Source organism: Eutrigla gurnardus (genome assembly GCF_963514095.1).
Source record: "Eutrigla gurnardus genome assembly, chromosome: 23".
NCBI lineage: Eukaryota > Metazoa > Chordata > Actinopteri > Perciformes > Triglidae > Eutrigla > Eutrigla gurnardus.
In genome coordinates this window covers 2,025,828-2,047,290 of record NC_139934.1, presented here as the reverse complement: position 1 = coordinate 2,047,290, position 21,463 = coordinate 2,025,828, and the positions used below count along the sequence as shown (strand labels likewise).

General features: G+C 48.1%; 3 protein-coding genes across 3 annotated transcripts in view; 2 read left to right on the top strand and 1 right to left on the bottom strand.

Annotated features, from left to right (window-relative positions):
• Positions 1 to 1,928, bottom strand: part of LOC311009031 (low affinity immunoglobulin gamma Fc region receptor II-c-like) — a gene marked incomplete at its 5' end in the record, with an annotated part of 3,607 nt that extends 1,679 nt beyond the window's left edge. Inside the window, 6 exons of the mRNA XM_084003007.1 lie at positions 1 to 138; positions 271 to 429; positions 513 to 752; positions 836 to 1,096; positions 1,737 to 1,803; positions 1,914 to 1,928. The exon at positions 1 to 138 is cut by the window's left edge and continues 1,679 nt beyond it. Of these exons, the coding sequence (XP_083859133.1) occupies positions 29 to 138; positions 271 to 429; positions 513 to 752; positions 836 to 1,096; positions 1,737 to 1,803; positions 1,914 to 1,928 (852 nt within the window). The 3' untranslated portion in view covers positions 1 to 28. The remainder of the gene's footprint in view (positions 139 to 270; positions 430 to 512; positions 753 to 835; positions 1,097 to 1,736; positions 1,804 to 1,913) is intronic.
• The window catches only part of LOC311009290 (uncharacterized protein), a 77,151-nt gene extending 56,287 nt beyond the window's left edge, over positions 1 to 20,864 (top strand). Inside the window, exon 3 of the mRNA XM_084003368.1 lies at positions 20,607 to 20,864. Coding sequence (XP_083859494.1) covers positions 20,607 to 20,830 — 224 coding nt within the window. The 3' untranslated portion in view covers positions 20,831 to 20,864. The remainder of the gene's footprint in view (positions 1 to 20,606) is intronic.
• LOC311008982 (uncharacterized protein) lies at positions 9,649 to 13,183 on the top strand. The gene is made up of 2 exons (XM_084002950.1): positions 9,649 to 9,966; positions 10,140 to 13,183. Exon 2 carries the CDS (start codon positions 10,221 to 10,223, stop codon positions 13,155 to 13,157), a length of 2,937 nt encoding a protein of 978 aa, XP_083859076.1. The 5' UTR covers positions 9,649 to 9,966; positions 10,140 to 10,220; the 3' UTR covers positions 13,158 to 13,183.
• Positions 20,865 to 21,463: the final 599 nt, after the last annotated feature.

Sequence of the window (21,463 nt, the reverse complement as noted above, 5' to 3'; positions counted from 1 at the left end):
CACAGCTCCTGTCTCTGATCTCTGCAGCTCAGAAGTGATGCTCGGTGCTGACCGCTTCAACGTCATCATAGTCATCAGCCGAGCTCTGCTTGCCGTCGTTGGGTGGCACTGTTGCCACGGAGACGGGAAGGCGATTTCCTGTCAGAGGAGTTTGATAAGCAATATTAAAAGAAGGGTAAGCATGACAAAAAACAGTCAACACTACATAACTGTGATTGATTGATTGATTGATTGATTGATTGATTGATTGATTGATTGATTGATTGATACCTGTGGTTCTCTGTCGATATAAAGACACCATGAGGACAGTGGAGATGCAGTATGGACAGAACACCACCAGGTGGCAGACCAGTCTGAACACGAGGTGGAGGGGTTCTGAGTCAGGGGGCGGGGCCGACGAAGAGGGCGGGGCCACGGTTGCAGGTTTACCTGCAGACAGAAATCCCACCTCCTCAGGTAAATATCTGGATGAATGAACTGCTGGACTCAAAGATGACCTTTGACCTGCTCACCTGTGACCGTGACCCAGCTGGGCGGAGACTCTCCGTCACCGACGGTACACGTGTAGAGGCCCTCGTCAGACCTGGACACATGCTGGATGGTCATGTGACCTGTAGGCTCAGTCCCGATGAGGGAGCCATCCTTGTAGAAACCAGCTGGGAGGTCGGAGGTCGGCTTTGTCCTGCAGGACAGAGTGACCTCATGTCCCTCCATCACAGGGAGGACTGGACTCTGCAGGATCACCGGTCCACCTCAGCACAGACACAGAAGTCCAGCTGACAACGAGACCTTTACTCTGGCGGGACGACTTTTATTTTGGATTGTGTGATCTTACCAGTGACGGTGATGTTGATGGTGTTACTGGTTTCTCCGTCTCCGGACTCACACCAGTAAACTCCACTGTCCACTGGGAAAATGTAGCTGAGGGTGCAGGAAGAACCAGCAGGTTTCCCCCAGTAACCACACTGAGTCCTGGTTTCGTGTCTCGTGTTCCTCCTCAGAGTCCATCCAGCTGGACCCCCGTCGTCCTCACAGCTCAGAGAGAAGGAAGTCCTGCGGAAGAACTGGAGGCTGCTGGGACTCGTAGTCAGACGAACTGGAAGAGGAGGATGAAACAAGACCAGGTGAGATCCCGGTGTACCTGGTGTTTTCATCAACATGCATATTTCCCAGCATGCATTGCAACAAAACCAATGAAAACGATTAGTTTAATGGAATAGTTTTAATTGCTCATGTAGAATTTAAAAAAATATAAGATGGTACGATGTTATTTATTAGGACCACTGTAAAATAAAACACAGAGCCGAGAGAGGTGGCTATATTCAGAGAAACTAAAGTTTAGTAAAGTGTCAATTTGGGACTTTATTACAACCGGAACAACCGGATTGGGTGGTTGTGGTAGCTTTCACTTGTCATAGCTGTTATAAACTCACCAATGTGTTACTTTTATAAACTTTTTCCCCTGAATATTGCCGTCTCTCGGCTCCATTTATTTTATTTTATTTACTACAGTCGACCTAACAATACGTCGTACGATGACGGCAGCGGTCCACAGACCAAAGCGTGAGGTCCAGCGACTACCCCGACATCTTGTTTACAGTCTATGAAATGACGCCATCTTTGATTTCCCCTTGAGGTCCCCTTTGCACTTATTTCCCCTTCCAGCCCCCCGGGGGGTCGAGATGAATCATTTTCAGGTTTGTGGACAATCAACAATGTTTTGAGCGTTTCCTGACCTCGGCCTGTGGAGCAGCTCAGCAGCGAGGCCAGAACCGAAGAGGAAGGACACAACAACAGAGCAGGCTGGTGTTTATATGCAGGATAGAAACAGGATGGTCAAACAGGATGAGCATCGTTGAATTAGATGTCGTTGCATCAAAGACACGGCGGTACTTATGGAGCAGACACAGCACCGAGGGTTCGTCCATCCTTAACACTCGTGAGATCTACGAGTCAATGAGAACGCTCCGGTGAGACCCGCCCTCTTCCTCTGTGATGGCGTTTGACAGTGTTGTGGTTTTCCTGTCCTCACACCTTCTAGAAACGAAGGTGGGCTGCATTTAAAAAATCAAGTACTGAGTACAACAACAACACATGCAAGTGAAGAGAAGAGCGTTGAGATGGAAAAAAGCAAAGACTGATGTTAGATTAAAACAGCTTCACCACTTTCTGTGAAGCAGACCAGACTCTGGCTGGAAGCCAACGCGCTTCAGATTCACAGTAACCATGAGGAAGTCGCTGCTGGTTGTTGCATGCAGAAATGTTAAAACAAGAATCAAGTGCATTGCTATTCTGCTTTGTATTTAAACATCTAACTGGAGCAGGAAATGTGGATTAATCCACCGCTGAAAGTAGTCCCCCAACAGAGTGACTTTGTCCTGCTGCTTGTTTGAGTAAATCTCCGGTTGTTTCAGCAGATGTTTGGACTGTTGGTCCACGACGGAGACGAAGAAGAGCTGACCTACCTCCACTCCTGTTGGACCTGACGTCTTTGAAGGTGATTGGTCCATAGCAGACGTCCTCCGGCCGCCTCACTGCGGCGTAGACTTCAGCCGGATCTCTGTCTGGAAAACACACGCAGACTACATGACTGCAGGTAGTACAACTGATACTACAGAGTACTAGTACTAAGGCAAGGCAAGGCAACTTTATTTGTATAGCACATTTCATACACAAGGCAGACTCAAAGTGCTTCACATCATAAAACAAAGTGAGAAGGAAAAAAAATAGAAGAATTAAAAGAAAATAATAAAACATTTAAAAATGCATTACAGAAAGAAAAGAGAATAAAAACATATTTGCAATAATTAAAAACAGTGCAGACATTAAAAGATTTAGCAGAAAGCTATGGTGAACATAAAAGTTTTCAGTCTAGTTTTAAAAGTGGTCAGAGTTGGGGCAAGTCTTACATCTTCAGGAAGTTTATTCCAGCCATTTGTTGCATAGTGACTAAATGATGCTCTCCCGTGATTGTTGTTTACTCTGGGAATCACTAACAGATTGGTCTCAGAAGATCTTAGTGGTCTAGAAGTCTTATGTAGTGGGAGCATATCAGTGATATACTTCGGTCCTAGACCATGTAGTGATTTATATGTGAGCAGGAGGATTTTGAAATCAATCCTCTGACATACAGGGAGCCAATGTAAGGATGTAAGAATTGGTGTAATGTGCTCACATTTTTTGGTCTTTGTAAGAACTCTAGCAGCAGCGTTCTGAACAAGCTGTAGCTGCCTGACAGTTTTTTTCGGAAGACCTGCAAGGAGACCATTACAGTAGTCTAGCCTACTAGTAATAAAGGCATGTACAAGTTTTTCTAAGTCTTGAGCTGACATGAGCCCTCTAAGTCTTGCTACATTTTTTAGGTGATAGTAGGCTGATTTTGTTACTGATTTAACGTGACTGTCGAAATGTAAATCAGAATCCATAATAACCCCAAGGTTTCTGGCTTTGTTTGAGGTTTTCAGGGACAGAGAGTGAAGGTGTTGAATTACTTTAAACCTTTCTTTTTTAGCACCAAAAACAATTATCTCAGTTTTGTCCTCATTTAGTTGTAGGAAGTTTTGGCACATCCAGTCTCTGACTTGCTCAATGCACTGGCACAGAAGATCTATGGGGCGATAGTCGTTTGGTGATAGTGCTACATAGATTTGGGTGTCATCGGCATAGCAATGGTGGTCAATGTTATTATTTTGCATGATTTGTCCTAGTGGGAGCATGTAGATGTTGAATAAAGTTGGCCCCAAGATTGAACCTTGGGGGACTCCACACGTTACATTGGTAGGTTCTGATACAAAGTCGCCAATGGATACAAAATAGTTCCTATCTTGTAGATATGACTTGAACCAGTTTAAGACTGTGCCTGAGAGCCCCACCCAGTTTTCCAACGTGTCCAAGAGTATTGAGTGGTCGACAGTGTCAAATGCAGCACTGAGGTCTAATAGCATTAATATTGAAGTTTATGAGTTAAGTTTCATATTCACAAAGGAGCTATGTCTTTAATTATTCTTAATTGAGAACATACTTACATATTGAGAACGGACGTCACTGTATGGGGGGTGGGGTGAACCAGGTTGGGGGTGTGGACCATGTGGGCCCGATGTGGGATGCGGCTCGGGGACTGGTGGGCGTGGTCTAGACATGGTCCCCTTTTTAAGAAGGCTCATTGGAGATGTGCCAGATCGAGCGACGCCCCTCTCAGCTTCAATGAGACGATGAGAGGGCAGCATTTTATTTTTTAAATATTTCTGTATTCATGAGGAATGAGCTCCTGGTTCTGGACCATGAAGAAAATCTAATACATCATCGTCATAAACGATTTTAAAAAAGCATCGTGGGAGCTGGTGTAGTGGGTAGCACTGTCGCCTCACAGCAAGAGGGTCGGCCTGGGTTCCTTCTGTGTGGAGTTTGCATGTTCTCCCCATGTAAGCGTGGGTTCTCTCCGGAAGCCGGAGAACCACAGTCCATCAGTCATCAATGAACCTATCCCTGATGGTGTGAATGTCTGTCTCTACATGTCTCCCTGTTATAGACTGGTTACCTGTCTGTCTCTACATGTCTCCCTGTGATAGACTGGTTACCTGTCTGTCTCTACATGTCTCCCTGTGATAGACTGGTTACCTGTCTGTCTCTACATGTCTCCCTGTGATAGACTGGTTACCTGTCCAGGTGAACCCTGCCTTCGCCCAGTGACAGCTGGGATCGGCTCCAGCCCCCCTGTGACCCTGAATACAGGATAAGCGGTAGACAATGGATGGATGGATGGATAGTGGGAGCTTGATCACTGCATGCTCAGTGTGCTGGACATCAACAGCCTGGTTTGTTTGCAGACTATTAAAAGGAGGGAAGATCTGCAGGCTGCAAAATGACATGTATGTTCACCAGCAGCAGACATGTGGTCAAACACAGTAGATCTCCACTGACTCCGGCTCGGGCTCCGTATCAAAGCTGTTTACAAGCAGTAGAGACTCGAATGGCGTTTCGGTTAACCACAACAGGAACAAGTCAAATGTCCCATCCAGCAGCTTTGTGAAACCTTCTCAACCACACGAGGAAAACAGTTAGTGGCACCAAAGTTTATTAATAGGAGCGACTTCACAGATAAAATACAAACAACAAAAAGGTTAGTTATTATCTTTAAACCCTGACCACTAGAATACACTTATGGAAGAAAACAATGCTCTAAATCTGAGTAGCTGTGGTTGCATGCGTCCCATTTTAACTTAAACATATACAAATTAAAAGAGAAGTCAGACGTGTGAGGCGTTCAGGGACCAGTTCCATGGCAGCTGGACTTCACTGGTTGGACTGGTCTACCTCAGTGACGAGTAGACGACCTCTGGCTCTGGTGGAAACTCTGGACACAAGATGAGAAACAAATCATCCAAATGTAAAAAGAAGTTCCATTTCTGATGCTATGATCTATATGTTATAACCAAGAAGACACTAGCAAGCTAACAGTCGTATTACCTTTGAAGATCACGTGATAGCAAGTTAGCAAGTTAGCAAGTTAGCATTGCACCGGGAGAGGTTTCTCCTCTTTGAGGACGTTTTACAGCTGATGAGCCAAACCTGAGCCTGATTGGGTTCCAGGTAGAACACCATGACAACAAGGACCGCCTTCTTTCCTCCTCTGTTGCCATGGCTGCAGTTGTATGAATGTATATGAAACAGGAAGCTGGATGACCGCAACGCTCCTCACTTCGATTAAAACAGCTCCACCACTTTCTGTGAAGCAGACCAGACTCTGGCTGGAAGCCAACGCGGTTCAGATTCACAGTAACCATGAGGAAGTCGCTGCTGGTTGTTGCATGCAGAAATGTTAAAACAAGAATCAAGTGCATTGCTATTCTGCTTTGTATTTAAACATCTAACTGGAGCAGGAAATGTGGATTAATCCACCGCTGAAAGTAGTCCCCCAACAGAGTGACTTTGTCCTGCTGCTTGTTTGAGTAAATCTCCGATGTCATCCATGATGTCATCATTTGGAACTTCTACTCCAGCAGCTGAAACCGAAACGGAACAGAAATTTGAATCAGGTTTTATCGTTATCGACACTTCACTGTCTAAACGTCACCTGCAGAGGAAGGTCATGTGATACGATCCAAAGCTCCGGAGCACACTGAATGGACCTCATGGTGGTCATTTTGAAAGGTAACACTCTAAGTCTAACCTGTTACTGAGTGTTCTGTCATGTGCTCCAGTAATAAACCAGAAAATACAACAAACATTAATTCAAAGTGAAATGTTTTCCTTCAGAAGTCAAAGGGAATCAAAAATCTGAATTCTGACTTTAGAAGACTTAGAACTGAGAAGTTGCTGCAGGACTGAGGACATATAGACGACGTAGGCTGCCATCTGGTGGTCTGCAACCTGAATGCAGCATGCTTGTCACGTGTTTCCTTGTAAAGTCTGAAGAATGAAGCATTGCAGACAGTCAACTCTCACAGTAGACAGGATGTTGTGCATGAAATATATGAAACTCTGTATAGATTTGAAAGAAGGTATCTAACAGTAGCATTTATGTGGATCACAGAGGGATTACAGGGAATGAAAAAGCAGAGGAACTGGCAAAACAGTCACTAAAGCAGAATAACATAACGAACATTTCATTTAGCAAAGCAGAAGCAAGAGATATAAATAAGAAAAACATCGTAAAAGAATGGCAACGATTGAGGGTAGGACATTCAAGACTTAATAAAACATTGCATTTAATAAAGAAACATCCTACAGGTTTATGTGAGAGTTGTATAGGATCAGAAGAGTCAGTTAAACATGTCATTATGCACTGTCAAAAATATTCACAAGAACGGGAAACATTAATAAGGGAAATAAAGGAATAGAAGGTTTTAGTTTGGAAAATGTATTTGAAGCTGGGGAAGGAAAACTATTTAAATATTTGAGACAAACGGGATTGAAGGGAAGAATTTAACAGATTAATGGGTGGATAACTCTGGTTCACACTCCAGCATAGTAGGTGGCGGTAATGCACCTTAACGCTGGTTGCCAACCACCAAAAAAGAAACCCACGAAGAAGACGAAGAAGAAGAAGAAGTAATAGTAGTAGTAGTAGTAGTAGTAGGAGGAGGAGGAGGAGGAGGAGGAGTAATCTGCACGTATTAATAGGCGAATTCGACTTGATGTAGCCGCCTGCAGCGCGCTACCTAACGTGATGTATTGTGGGTTGAAAGCGATCAGTGTTGGGCAAGTTACTTCAAATGCGTAATGCATTATTTATTACTTGTTACTGTCATTTCAAAGTAATTAGTTACATTACAATATTACTGTCTTTGAATTGTAAGGCATTACACTACTTTTACATTACTTTTGCATTACTTTTCGCTAAAATAAAAGGAAATATGTGTTCAATGCAGCTCATTACACAGCAGGATGTGATGTTTTTCGCTTCAAAATAAAAGAACGAAAAACGGAAAATGACTCGTATCCCGTTATTCGTTTTAAAAACGGAAAACGAGAAACAGAAAACGACTCGTTAACTGATATTAGATATTGTGTTCATGAATGGGATTCGGGGATGAAATGACAGGGCCATTTTTCATTCCAGATTTGCCGTACGTCTTTTTTAATGACCTAGAAGGCGCTGTATGCTGCGAAATTACCTGAAAGCCTACCTGAGACATTTAGGGGAGCTCTAAAACACTGTTCATTACCGCTCTGACAGCGTCTGACGCTCGCGTTTTGAAGTAAACATACTGTTTTAAACTCGCACCAAAAGCGTTATGACGCGGACATAAAAGCGGTTCAAAACGGACCGGGAGAATCAGAGCCTCCGCCTCTTCGCCTCCGCCTCTCAGCTGTTGATCCTCGGTGTGCCGGGTCGGCTGCGCTCTGACCGAACGGGAGCCGCTCCGTGAGTCGGTGTCCAGCTCATGGAGCCTGCTAACAACAGTGCTTAATTAACATAGTGTAAGAGTTACACGGACCGGCTTTCACACTTTTGTGTGGAGCGTATGCCCATCTCGGATCGCGAATGTAGAGTCAATTGATTTCGGGTTTAAAATGCATTGTAACGCGCGTTACTGAGATTTGTACCGAGTAAAATATTACCATCCATCCATCCATCCATTTTCTTCCGCTTTATCCGGGACCGGGTCGCGGGGGCAGCTGCCTGAGCAGGGACGCCCAGACTTCCCTCTCCCCGGACACTTCCCCTAGCTCCTCCGGGAGGACCCCAAGGCGTTCCCAGGCCAGCCGGGTGACATAGTCACTCCAGCGTGTCCTGGGTCTTCCTCGGGGTCTCCTCCCGGTGGGGCATGCCTGGAACACCTCCCGAGGGAGGCGTCCAGGGGGCATCCGATGCAGATGCCCGAGCCACCTCAACTGGCTCCTCTCGATGTGGAGGAGCAGCGGCTCTACTCCGAGCTCCCCCCGTGTGACGGAGCTCCTCACCCTATCTCTAAGGGAGCGCCCCGCCACCCTGCGGAGGAAGCTCATTTCGGCCGCTTGTATCCGGGATCTTATTCTTTCGGTCATGACCCAAAGTTCATGACCATAGGTGAGGGTAGGAACGTAGATTGACCGGTAAACCGAGAGCTTCGCCTTTCGGCTTAGCTCTCTCTTTACCACGACGGACCGATACAGCGACCGCATTACTGCAGCCGCTGCACCGATCCGCCTGTCAATCTCGCGTTCCATCCTTCCCTCACTCGTGAACAAGACCCCAAGATACTTAAACTCCTCCACTTGAGGCAGGAACTCCCCCCCGACCTGGGGGGAGCAAGCCACCTTTTTCCGGTCGAGAACCATGGCCTCAGATTTGGAGGTGCTAATCCTCATCCCGGCTGCTTCACACTCGGCTGCAAACCGCCCCAGGACATGCTGGAGGTCCTGGCTCGAAGGAGCCAACAAGACCACATCATCCGCAAAAAGCAGGGATGAAATCCAGTGGCTCCCGAACCAGATCCCCTCCGGCCCACGGCTGCGCCTAGAAATCCTGTCCATAAAAATAATGAACAGGACCGGTGACAAAGGGCAGCCCTGCCGGAGTCCAACATGCACCTGGAACAGGTCTGACTTACTGCCGGCAATGCGAACCAAGCTCCTGCTCCGGTCATAAAGGGACCGAACAGCCCTTAGCAGAGGGCCCCCGACCCCGTACTCCCGAAGTACCTCCCACAGAATGCCACGAGGGACACGGTCGAATGCCTTCTCCAAGTCCACAAAACACATGAGGACTGGTTGGGCAAACTCCCATGAACCCTCGAGCACCCTGCGGAGTGTATAGAGCTGGTCCAGTGTTCCACGGCCAGGACGAAAACCGCATTGTTCCTCCTGAATCCGAGGTTCGACTATCGGCCTAATTCTCCTCTCCAGCACCCTGGAATAGATTTTCCCGGGGAGGCTGAGAAGTGTGATCCCCCGATAGTTGGAACACACCCTCCGGTCCCCCTTTTTGAATAGAGGGACCACCACCCCGGTCTGCCAGTCCAGAGGCACTGTCCCCGACTGCCACGCGATGTTGCAGAGACGTGTCAACCAAGACAGCCCCACAACATCCAGAGACTTGAGGTACTCAGGGTGGATCTCATCCACCCCCGGTGCCTTGCCACCGGGGAGCTTCTTAACTACCTCGGTGACTTCAGCCCGGGTAATGGGTGGATGAACCTCTGAGTCACATTTTGTCTGAAGGAAGGAAGCTGCTTTGTCTCTTGTTGGTAAGTCAGAAACTAATTGTAGATTTGGGTTTAGGCATTGTGCGAGTAAAGCTAGTGGTAACAATTTAGTCTAGTATTGATAGGTTGTTGTTGAAATTCTTGTGAAGCTGTCTGTGCAAAGTGAGCAATCAGCTTGTTTTGAGCCAGCTCACCTGTAGTGAATAGACTTGATTAGAGGGAAGGAGGAGCCACAGTCAGAACTTGCGGTAAATTGAGCACTTAAAAGGCTGTCACTACAGCGTCAGCTGCAGCGTCGGGCCATCAGAACGAAGACAACTGAACAAAGACACAGGGAGTCTATCTGCGGGAGTCAAGACAACTGAACAAAGACACAGGGAGTCTATCTGCGGGAGTCGAGACAACTGAACAAAGACACAGGGAGTCTATCTGCGGGAGTCAAGACAACTGAACAAAGACACAGGGAGTCTATCTGCGGGAGTCAAGACAACTGAACAAAGACACAGGGAGTCTATCTGCGGGAGTCCATCGAGGAAGCCCATTGAGGCAGGTATAACATCTCAACCCCCCCCCCCCCCCCTCCTCGCAGCCATGTGTCTTATCCCAGTCAGGACATCGCACTGGAGAAGATTTTACCGAAGTCTCTTCACTCGAGGCTGTAACCCATCCAATCTCTGCTACCCACCACTCTCCACCGGTAAGGAACTTGAGGTACTAGGGGGGCTATGGAACTGCCAGTCTGCAGTCAAGAAGGCGGACACCATCTCAGCCTATGCCTCACTGCAGACTCTTCACTTCCTGGCCCTCACGGAGACCTGGATCACCCCAGAAAACACTGCCACTCCAGCTGCCCTTTCAACTGCCTACTCGTTTTCACACTCCCCAAGACGAACAGGGCGAGGAGGAGGAACTGGGCTCCTCATCTCACCCACATGGTCCTACCAGGTCCTACCTCTCGCCCACCTACCCCGATCTACGCTTGAATTCCACGCCGTCTCTGTCACCCTTCCTTTCAAACTCAACATCATAGTGATCTATCGCCCACCCGGTCCTCTCGGTGACTTTTTGGATGAGATGGATGCCCTCCTGAGCTGCTCCCCTGATGATGGCACACCGCTCGTCGTCCTCGGTGACTTCAACATCCACCCGGGAAAGCTGCATTCATCTGAATTCATTGATTTCTTCTCCGCATTTGACCTCACACTCTCCCCCTCTCCACCAACTCACCGCGCCGGGAACCAACTTGACCTTGTCTTCACAAGATCCTGTGGCATCTCGGCACTCTCTGTTACCCCGCTCACCGTGTCCGACCACCACTTTGTGACTTTCTCCATCCCCATGAAGCCCACCTCATCCCTCCACTCTACGCCTCGAATGGTCACCAGTCGCCGCAACCTGAAATCCCTCACTCCCTCCGCTCTCTCCTCAACTGTTATCTCCTCGCTCCCATCCTCTGAACAGTTCTCCTTAATGCCTACTGAGGAAGCCTCCTCTATCCTGATGTCCTCACTCTCCTCTTCTTTGGACACTCTCTGTCCCCCAATCTCACGACCGGCGCGATCATCTTACCCCCCTCCCTGGCTGTCTGAACCTCTGCGAACCAACAGATCATTGTTGCGAGCGTCAGAGAGAAAATGGAAGAAATCGGGACAGCACGAGGACCTTGCTCACTACCACCTCCTCCTCTCTGACTTCACCTCAACTGTTTCGGCAGCTAAATCTGCCTTCTACCTGGCAAAGATCAACTCTTCTGCCTCCAACCCCAGGAAACTCTTCTCCGTGTTCTCTTCCCTCCACACCCCTCCTGCCCCTACCCCCCCTTCCTCCCTTACTGCCGATGACTTTGCAACTTACTTTACCAAGAAAGTAAATGACATCAGCTCCTCATTCAAGCCTATTCCCTCCCAGAAGACATCTCCCCCAACTCTCAACTCGGATGGTCTTACCAGCTTTAGCCCCCTCACCTCTGAGGACGTTCACGCACTTGTTACATCTAACCGTGCCACCACCTGCTCCCTTGACCCGATTCCCTCCTCTCTTCTCCAGGACATCTCACACGACATCTTACCATTCCTCACCACCCTGATCAACTCCTCCCTCACCTCAGGTGTCATTCCAGCGGATTTTAAGACCGCTATCGTGAAGCCTCTCCTTAAAAAACCCACCCTAGATGCTACTGACATCCAAAGCTACAGACCTGTATCTCTTCTTTCATTCCTCTCTAAAACCTTGGAACGTGCCGCCTACAACCAACTGTCATCCTATCTCTCGCGGAACAACCTCCTAGACCCTAATCAATCAGGATTCAGGACTGCCCACTCCACTGAGACGGCCCTCCTCACAGTGACCGAGTCCCTGCGAGACGCCAAAACATCATCCAACTCCTCCGTTCTCATTCTCCTTGACCTATCTGCTGCATTCGACACAGTCAACCACCAAATTCTCCTCTCCACTCTGGCTGAACTTGGCATATCCGACTCTGCTCTCACCTGGTTTACATCATACCTGACAAAGCGCACCTTTCAGGTCACATGGAATGGCTCTATGTCCAAACCCTGCTCTCTGGACACGGGTGTCCCTCAAGGCTCAGTATTAGGACCGCTTCTGTTCTCACTATACACCAGATCACTAGGTTCTGTTATCACATCGCATGGATTCTCCTACCATTGCTACGCAGATGACACCCAGCTGTTCCTCTCTTTTCCCCCGTCCTCTGACGCTCACATTGCAACTCGCATCTCGGACTGTCTGGCTGACATCTCTGTCTGGACAACTGCACATCACCTCAAGCTTAACCTGAACAAAACAGAACTCCTCTTCATCCCAGGGAAAGACTGCCCTCGCATGGACCTGTCGGTCACTGTCGAGGGCATCACAGTATTGCCTTCCTCAACTGCGAGGAACCTGGGTGTAATCCTCGATGACCAACTATCCTGCACCCCCAACATCACTGCTGTGGCCCGATCCTGCAGATTCGCCCTCTACAATATCCGCAGGATTCGGACCTTCCTCACAAAGGATGCAACGCAGCTCTTGGTCCAAGCACTGGTCATCTCCCGCCTTGACTACTGCAACTCTCTACTGGCCGGACTCCCGGCCTATGCGATTAAACCATTGCAGCGTATCCAGAACGCTGCAGCACGTCTTATCTTCAATCTACCCAAATTCTCCCACGTGAGCCCCCTCCTCCGTGACCTCCACTGGCTCCCTGTTGCAGCACGCATCCAATTCAAGACGATGACACTGGCCTTCAGGGCCATCAATGGAACGGCACCTGTCTACCTTCAAACACTGGTCAAACCTCATGCCCCGAAGCGAGCACTTCGCTCCTCTACTTCAGCTGGCCGGCTGGCACCACCATCGCTGAAATCAAACAAATGTCGCTCAGCAAAGTCCAGACTCTTCTCTGTTCTGGCGCCTCAGTGGTGGAACGAACTCCCGACTAATGTCAGGACAGCTGAGTCATTTGCCATCTTCCGAAAAAGGCTCAAGACTCACCTGTTCAGACTTCACCTTGACTCTACATAGCATGACCCACTAACACCCTCCCTCGACACCCCTCCCCAAAAAAAAAAAAAAAAAAACCTTACCTAATAGCACTCTGATCTTAGCACTGTTGCTCTTGAAATACTTTACTCAGATGAGGACCTAACACTTGTTCTATTTTTAGCTCTTACTGCATCGGCAACGATACGTCGTGGTTTCTTTGTTTCCTTCTCTTGACAAATGTACTTATTGTAAGTCGCTTTGGACAAAAGCGTCTGCTAAATGACCTAAATGTAAATGTCTCCAGCCTCTGCTTCCCCAATGGGAGACGTGTCAGTGGGGTTGAGGAGATCCTCGAAGTATTCCTTCCACCGCCCGACGATATCCCCAGTCGAAGTCAGCAGCTCCCCACCTCCACCGTAAACAGTGTTGGTGGGGGGCTGCTTCCCCTTCGTAAGGCGCCGGATGGTTTGCCAGAATTTCCTCGAGGCCGACCGATAGTCCTCCTCCATGGCCTCCCCGAACTCTTCCCAGACCCGAACTTTTGCTTCAGCGACCGCCCGTGCTGCAGCACGCTTGGCCTGCCGGTACCCGTCAGCTGCCTCGGGAGTCCCCCGAGCCAACCAGGTTCGGTAGGACTCCTTCTTCAGCTTGACAGCATCCCTTACTTCTGGTGTCCACCACTGGGTTCGGGGATTGCCACCACGACAGGCACTGGAGACCTTACGGCCACAGCTTCGAACAGCCGCGTCAACAATGGAAGCAGAGAACAAGGTCCATTCGGACTCAATGTCCCCAGCCTCCCTCGGGATCTGGTCATAGCTCTCCCGGAGGTGGGAGTTGAAGACCTCCCTGACAGAGGGTTCCACCAGACGTTCCCAGCAGACCCTCACAACGCGTTTAGGTCTGCCAAGTCTGTCCAGCTTCCTCCCCTGCCAGCGGATCCAACTCACCACCAGGTGGTGATCAGTTGACAGCTCAGCCCCTCTCTTCACCCGAGTGTCCAAAACATACGGCCGGAGGTCAGATGACACAACCACGAAGACGATCATTGACCTCCGGCCTAGGGTGTCCTGGTGCCATGTGCACTGATGGACACCCTTATGTTTGAACATGGTGTTCGTTATGGACAAACCGTGACCAGCACAGAAGTCCAATAACAGAACCCCACTCGGGTTCTGATCGGGGAGGCCGTTCCTCCCAATCACGCCCCTCCAGGTAACACTGTCGTTGCCCACGTGAGCGTTGAAGTCCCCCAGTAAAACAATGGAGTCCCCGGTTGGAGCACTCTCAAGTACCCCTCCCAAGGACTCCAAGAAGGCCGGGTACTCTGCACTGCCGTTTGGCCCATAGGCCGAAACAACAGTGAGAGACCTATCCCCGACCCGAAGGCGCAGGGAAACGACCCTCTCGTTCACCGGGGAAAACTCCAACACATGGCGGCCGAGCTGGGGGGCTATGAGCAAGCCCACACCAGCTCGGCGCCTTTCACCGCGGGCAACTCCAGAGTAGAAGAGAGTCCAGCCTCTCTCAAGGAGTTGGGTTCCAGAGCCCAGACTGTGCGTGGAGGTGAGCCCGACTACCTGTAGCCGGTACCGCTCTACCTCCCGCACTAGCTCAGGCTCTTTACCCCCCAGTGAGGTGACATTCCATGTCCCCATGGCTAGAGTCACCGTCCGGGGATTGGGTCGCCGGGGCACCCGCCCAGGACAGCGACCCAAATCCCACCGCACCGGCCCCTTCTGAACCCTCCTGCGGGTGGTGGGCCTACAGGAGGGCGGGCCCACGTCGCTCTTTCGGGCTGTGCCCGGCCGGGTCCCGTGGGCACAGACCCGGCGACCAGGCGCTCGCCTGCGAGCCCCAACCCCGGGCCTGGCTCCAGGGTGGGGCCCCGGTGACGCCAATCCGGGCGACGTGAACTTCCTCGATTTTAACTTCTTCATTAAGGGCTTTGGAACCGCTCTTAGTCTGACCTGTCACCTAGGACCTGTTTGCCTTGGGAGACCCTACCAGGGGCATTAAGCCCCGGACAACATACCTCCTAGGATCATTCAGGTGCTCAAACCCCTCCACCACGGTAAGGTGTCGGTTCAAGGAGGGTCAAATATTACCAGTTTTTTTGTAATGCCTTACATTACCGCGTTACAGCAAAACGTAATGCATTACAGTAATGCATTACTTTTGTAACGCGTTACTCCCAACACTGAAAGCGATGCATGATGGCTAGAATTGTGTCCGACTTAGCAGCCGACTGCAAAGACGTCACAGGGTCGCGACCATATCACGTGACCCAAAACATCGCGGGAACAAGTTTTTAAGAGCCGCTTCTTGCAGCGCTTGGCAGCGCGGTCCACGGTGGCTGCAACCGGCTTGTCCACACCTCCGCTACAGCGGAATGGTTCTCATTGGTTAAAAGTTCAATGACGTGTGTTCAGGTCCGCACTCGGCGGCAACCTTGTGGTGAAATGATACTTTTTATTTTGGTCGCATTGATCTCATGGCTTGATCTAAAGTTCCGTGCATTGTGTTGTGAGTCGGCCTATTATATGTGAGGTCTGGTTAATACAAACACAGAATGATAATTCAAATATACTGGGAAAAAAGAATGCCTTCCACATGTTGCCTTGCGTGTGTGTGTGTGTGTAATATATATATATATATATATATAAATTTATATATAACATATCCTCTTTGGTTTGCTGCTGTGTTCTATCGCTTGAGCACCATAGTGACTTTGTTGTCCGACTTGACTGCGTTTGGCTGCCGTCTCTTTTAGAGCCCGCCCCCTCAGACACCTGCAGCTCTCGTCGGCGTGATAAGTCAAGTCAAGTCAAGTCAAGACCATCCCAAACAAGCCTACTTATGCGTCAGGAACGACGTCATCAACGGCGCCGGCAGAAATCCCACGGTTTCTACCAGGACATGTGGATAGGTGCGGAAGAGGTGCGAGGGTCTCACCTCCATGTATTGATTAGGACCCGGGACGGTGGTCCCCGTCCTGCTGAGCGGCGCCTTGAGTGAAGGTGAGTAGAATCCCCTGTATTCTGGTGCATTTTAACGTGGTTTGATACTTTTATCTTCTGGAACATGATATGATGTGTCATAGAGGGGGCAGGGGGGTAGTGATGGGCAAAGGGAAGCTTCGAAACAGTTCGAAGCGAGGTTTCAGTATGTGTTGAAGCCTTGAAACGAATATGAAACCTGACTCTACAGTGGCATCTAGTGGCCACTTCTGTGAACTACATGCTCTGGCCAAAGAAAACTCCTAATTATGTGCCACTATGAAATGAGCCGGTCTTAGGTTTCCTTAAGTTAAGTAGAATGCAGGTTGAATTAAAGAAACATTATTAAAAATTAACAAATGACACATTGTTATATGCATTACAATAATCAAAGATTTGTATTCAAAAATAATATCTGTTCAGCTCTTTTTGATCTGAGTCTGTTTCTTTTTTTTGGATAACACTTCCCCTGCTTTAGAAAAAATCCTTTCACAGGGTACACTTGTTGCAGGGACACTTAAACATTTCTTAGTCAGCTGGTACAAATTAGGGAAGACAGCACGTCGCTCTTGCCAGTATTTCAAAGGATCTGCCCGTCTTGGAATAAAAGGATCTCTTAAATAATTTTTCACTTCCACAGTTGCATCCGAAGTTGCACTTTGCACAATATGAGTTTGGTTCACTCGACTGTCAAACAGATCCCACAAACTCTCTGCTGATGGGGATGTTGATGCTGCTGATGTTGATGCCGATGGTGTAGGTGATGTTTGTGAGCCTGAGGATGAAGCTTGTGGGTCTATTTTGAATGCAAAACAGCAATTACTTTACAGTACATATCTTACATATTACTCTTTACATTATGCTACATCATGCAGTACACAGAAATAAAAACAGTACTCACCAGGTGTTAATGTAGCAGCACGTATCAACGAAGCACACTCACAAATAAGTTTCTGTTGTGCTTCATGGGCCTTCTGTGGGTTTCCAAATGCTATGGATTTAAAACGTGGGTCCAGCAATGTGGCAAAGGTTAACAATGTTGACGTTTCATATGTGCCACATCTGCTTTGGATCCCATCTCTTAGCAGAGTGCCTAATGTACCAAACAAACACAAGCATTAATTATAACATTTAATATAATGATATGCATGGTCACATCTGGCATTGATGTTATTGCAATAGATTTCAAGAGTCGGATTGTGTGTTGAGCCCCTCATTTTGTCGTTGACTTTATGTTGGATCATTCGGTAGAGTGGAATAAGCTTTGATGCAGAGACTCTTTCCTCCTCGGACAGCTCCACAGTTGCCAATTTGAATGGTCGAAGAAGATCCAAGCACTCCGAAATGACCTCACATTCATAGTTGTTCAGAGGTGCTTGGTCTGTAGTCAGACAGGACAGGGAAGCAGCCACGGTCTCTCTTTCGTCATATAAACGTTGTAGCATGTCATATGTACTATTCCATCTTGTTTCAACATCTTGAATGAGTTTAAGGGCAGGCCTGCCCATACGTGTCTGCATCTCTGTTAGCTTCTCCCTGGCCTTGCAACTGGAGTGGAAAATGGCAACAATTTTTTTGGCCTTCAGGCGGATCTCATTCAGTGGAGTTTCTTCCACTGCCTTCTTCACAATCAAGTTCAGAGTGTGGGCAAAACATGGCAAATGATAGAAGTTTTGGAGGTTCACACTCAGGACCATGTTTGCTGCATTGTCAGTCACCATGCAGTGTACCTTGGAGGTTAAACCCCACTCTTCCAGGAGCTCATGATTGGCCTGCATAATGTGCTGTGCCACGTGTGTGTCATGAAACCGGGCAACACCAAGTACATACGTAGCCATCTCATCTTGGGGTGTGATGTAATGGCAGGTTATTCCAAGATAGCTCTCGGTGTTGATGGAAGTCCACATATCAGCAGTGAGACTCACAGCCTTCTGCACCTCAGCCTTAACCTTCTCCTTCGTGCTGGTGTACTTTTCAGTGACCATGTCAGCGCCTTCCGAGATGGGAGTACATAGTTGGGCTCAAGCTTATGCACAAAAGCCCTGAAGCCTTGGTCCTCCACAATGGTGAATGGCTGGAGATCCTTTACAACCTCCTTTATTGTCACAGTGAATAAGTAGGAGAACGACCAGGTTTCCATAGTCTCAGGAAATCCCACTACAATTTAAAAATGGAAAACGAGTATTAAAGCATACCTCTACTCAACGGTCTGGCATCAGTGGCAGCAGCAGCAGCAGCAGCAGCATGCCCGGGGAGATCATTGTGACCCTCTGGGGTTAGAACTCCAGGATGAGTGCATCTCAGGTGGCGCATCATTGAGGATGTATTATTGCAATAGGCAAGCTGCCTATTACAAATCATACACCTCACCTTATTTGGGGTTTCCAGTGTGAAATGCTCCCACACCACAGATCGTGTTCTCTTGGGTGGGACTTCCATACCTAAGCCTCTAATCTTATCTAACAATAAAGTATAATATCTAAAAATACTAATATCTAACAATAGGCTATATTACTAATATATAATAATACTAATACTAATACCTAAGGCTATATTACTAATTACAATATCTAATAATAATACTAATATCTAACAATATATACTCACTAAGTCACTCTCACAAAATCTCTAATTCTCTCTATCAAACTATGTCTCAAACTCCAACCACGAAAACCCTCAAAGAACTTGTGTTTCTGCATGGTTTTTAAGCTTTTGAGATTGTTAATTGAACCAATGTAGTTAATTGCACTGCAAACCATGGCACCAATCGAAACTCAGCGATAGACGTTTCGAACCATAGAGGCGTTCCTTCAATCACTGAACTACAGTCACGTGACATGGGCGTCTCAGAAGCGCTTTTCGGCGTCTCAGAAGCGCTTTTCGGCACAACGTTTCGAAACGTTTCGATCCGGGACTTCAGAGACGCGCCGACACGCCCGTTTCGGAAGTTACATCACTACAGGGGGGTATTTTTTTTTTTTTTTTTTTTTAATAAATAAAGTTTGTAAAATATATGGGTCCATATAGACTATATGATTTTTAAGGAAAACTAATATAACCTAATGGCTCTTTACCTGCTGATAAATGTAACGAATGTTGAAAGCTACCGAGCGAGGCTACTTGCTAGCCTGCTAGCCTCATGCTAACGTTAGCGCAGCATTAGCTCACCTGCACTCCACTGTAAACAAACAGATGAAGGCTCATCCTGACGGAGCCCACGTTTTTAACCAGGCCCACTTAAAGACTGTACTCCCTGAATTCAGTCAACATGTGAAATGTGCTACAAGGGGAAAAACACGCTGGAAGAACTACACAGTGCCTGTTTGCCTCAAAAGAGCCCAGAACATTATCAAGGACACTCACCATCCAGGTCACTCCCTGTTTGAACTGTTACCCTCAGGCAGAAGGTACACTGAGCACCAGGACTAACAGACTCAAACACAGTTTAACTGCAGTAACCATCCTCAATGCTACCAGAGAACAATAACATCAGTGTACATGGCTGTATTGGATGAACTGTTCCCAACCTATACTCTTGTGTGGTCTGCTAACTATGTCCATACGTCTGTTGGTATGCATGTATGTACTGTTTTAACTGTGTGAGACTGGGTATGGATAACTGAGTGTGTATGCTGCTATGTCTCTATTAGAACTAGTAACATTAGTGCTAAATAGTTTTTAGGTCGTGACATTTCAACTGTCTGCTATTATTTTACAGCGTCGATCCACGATGTGACGTGTTTCTATTGTCTGGTTTTTGTTCAGACGTAACGGGGGAGCAGTACCAGAAAAGACACTACATCCGGGTGACGCTGAAGGATCCAGAGATGAAGGACGGAGACGCCTCGGTGGTTCTGAAGAACGTCACCCTGAACGACACCGGAACGTTCCAATGTGGGCTCAAGCTGGGGAACGGCACGGACATCTGCACCATCGAGCTGGGGGTCACAAACCCAGGTGAGTCTGAGGGTCAGGAACCCGGGTGAGTCTGAGGGTCAGGAACCCGGGTGAGTCTGAGGGTCAGGAACCCGGGTGAGTCTGAAGACCTGGTCCTTCCAGGTCCTTCAGATAGACTTCTGGTATTCAGAGAACACAGAAGAAGTGTATTTAAGATCATTCAGTACTTTACCATGTCTAGTAGGAATATTCACTTTTTCATTTATTTATTTATTTATTTTGCGTTCCTCAAGACCACGATGTCGTATTAGGACCATTGGTTAAAAACAAAACAAACGGAGCAGAGAGGTGGGCAATATTATGAGACTTTTACGAGAAAAAAGTATTAATTTATGAGTTTATAAAGTCATATCTTTAAAGAGGACATAACTCGCTGTGCATGATGTCTGTGTGTGTTTATATTCTATATTGCTGTTTAAATAAAATTGACTCTATTTCCGTAAATATTTGGTCAACTATTGAATATGACCTGTTCCATATGGGATGTGTTGGTTTGACGATGATGATGATGTCATGCCTGTCTGCTCCGTAGGTCACACAGGGCCACGCGCCGGGATGGAAGGAAGCGAGGATGTAGGAGACAAGGATGGAGGGAGAAGTCATTGGATACCAGCTCTGTCCATCATTGGTGTGGTGGCGGTGATTGGCTTTATGTATCGGCGCAGCCGAGGCTTAGTGGTACAGCATGACAGTGCTGGATTAGAGTCTGCTGAGATGGAGGTCTTTAGCGTGGCAGACTCTCCCGACAGTCAGTGAACATGCAGCTTAAAGCACTTTGATTGGTCGGAATGTCTGCTGTTACGGCCCCAGCCTATGGCTGTGTCCTGTCTGTGTGTGTCTGCGTGGGTGTGTCTGCTGTGTGGGTGTGTTTACAGGCTGCTGATTGCGGACCGGCTGGAAGCACCTGTGTATGGTTCCCTGATTGGCTGGCTGATATAAACCCCTGCCGGGGGCTGCCTCGCTCTCTAACTCATCCCAGAGACCTTCAACCTGCTGCACCTCTTTTGTTATGCTCTGCACCTGACAACATGCACCACACATACTGCATACCACTCAAACACCTGCACACACCACTGACGCTCACTCCCACACCCCATCGCACATTTCCTTTGTTGTCAACTCAATAAATATTGTATTTTTGCTACATCGCGCTGCCTTGCCCTTTGTGTTGTTGCGGCCTCAGAGCCGGGCGTAACAAGTTGGGGGCTCGTCCGTCCTTTTGAACCTGCTGGGCGTCTAATGGATTGGTTGCCTGGTGGGTATGTATTTCGCCAGGGACGTCTGTGTGAGCGCAGCAGTTGGATACTGCTGTGTGGGTAATTGGCGGCGCGTGGCGTTGGTGCGATATGGTTAGTAGTTCTTGAGTGACGTCAGATAGGGGTTCCCTGT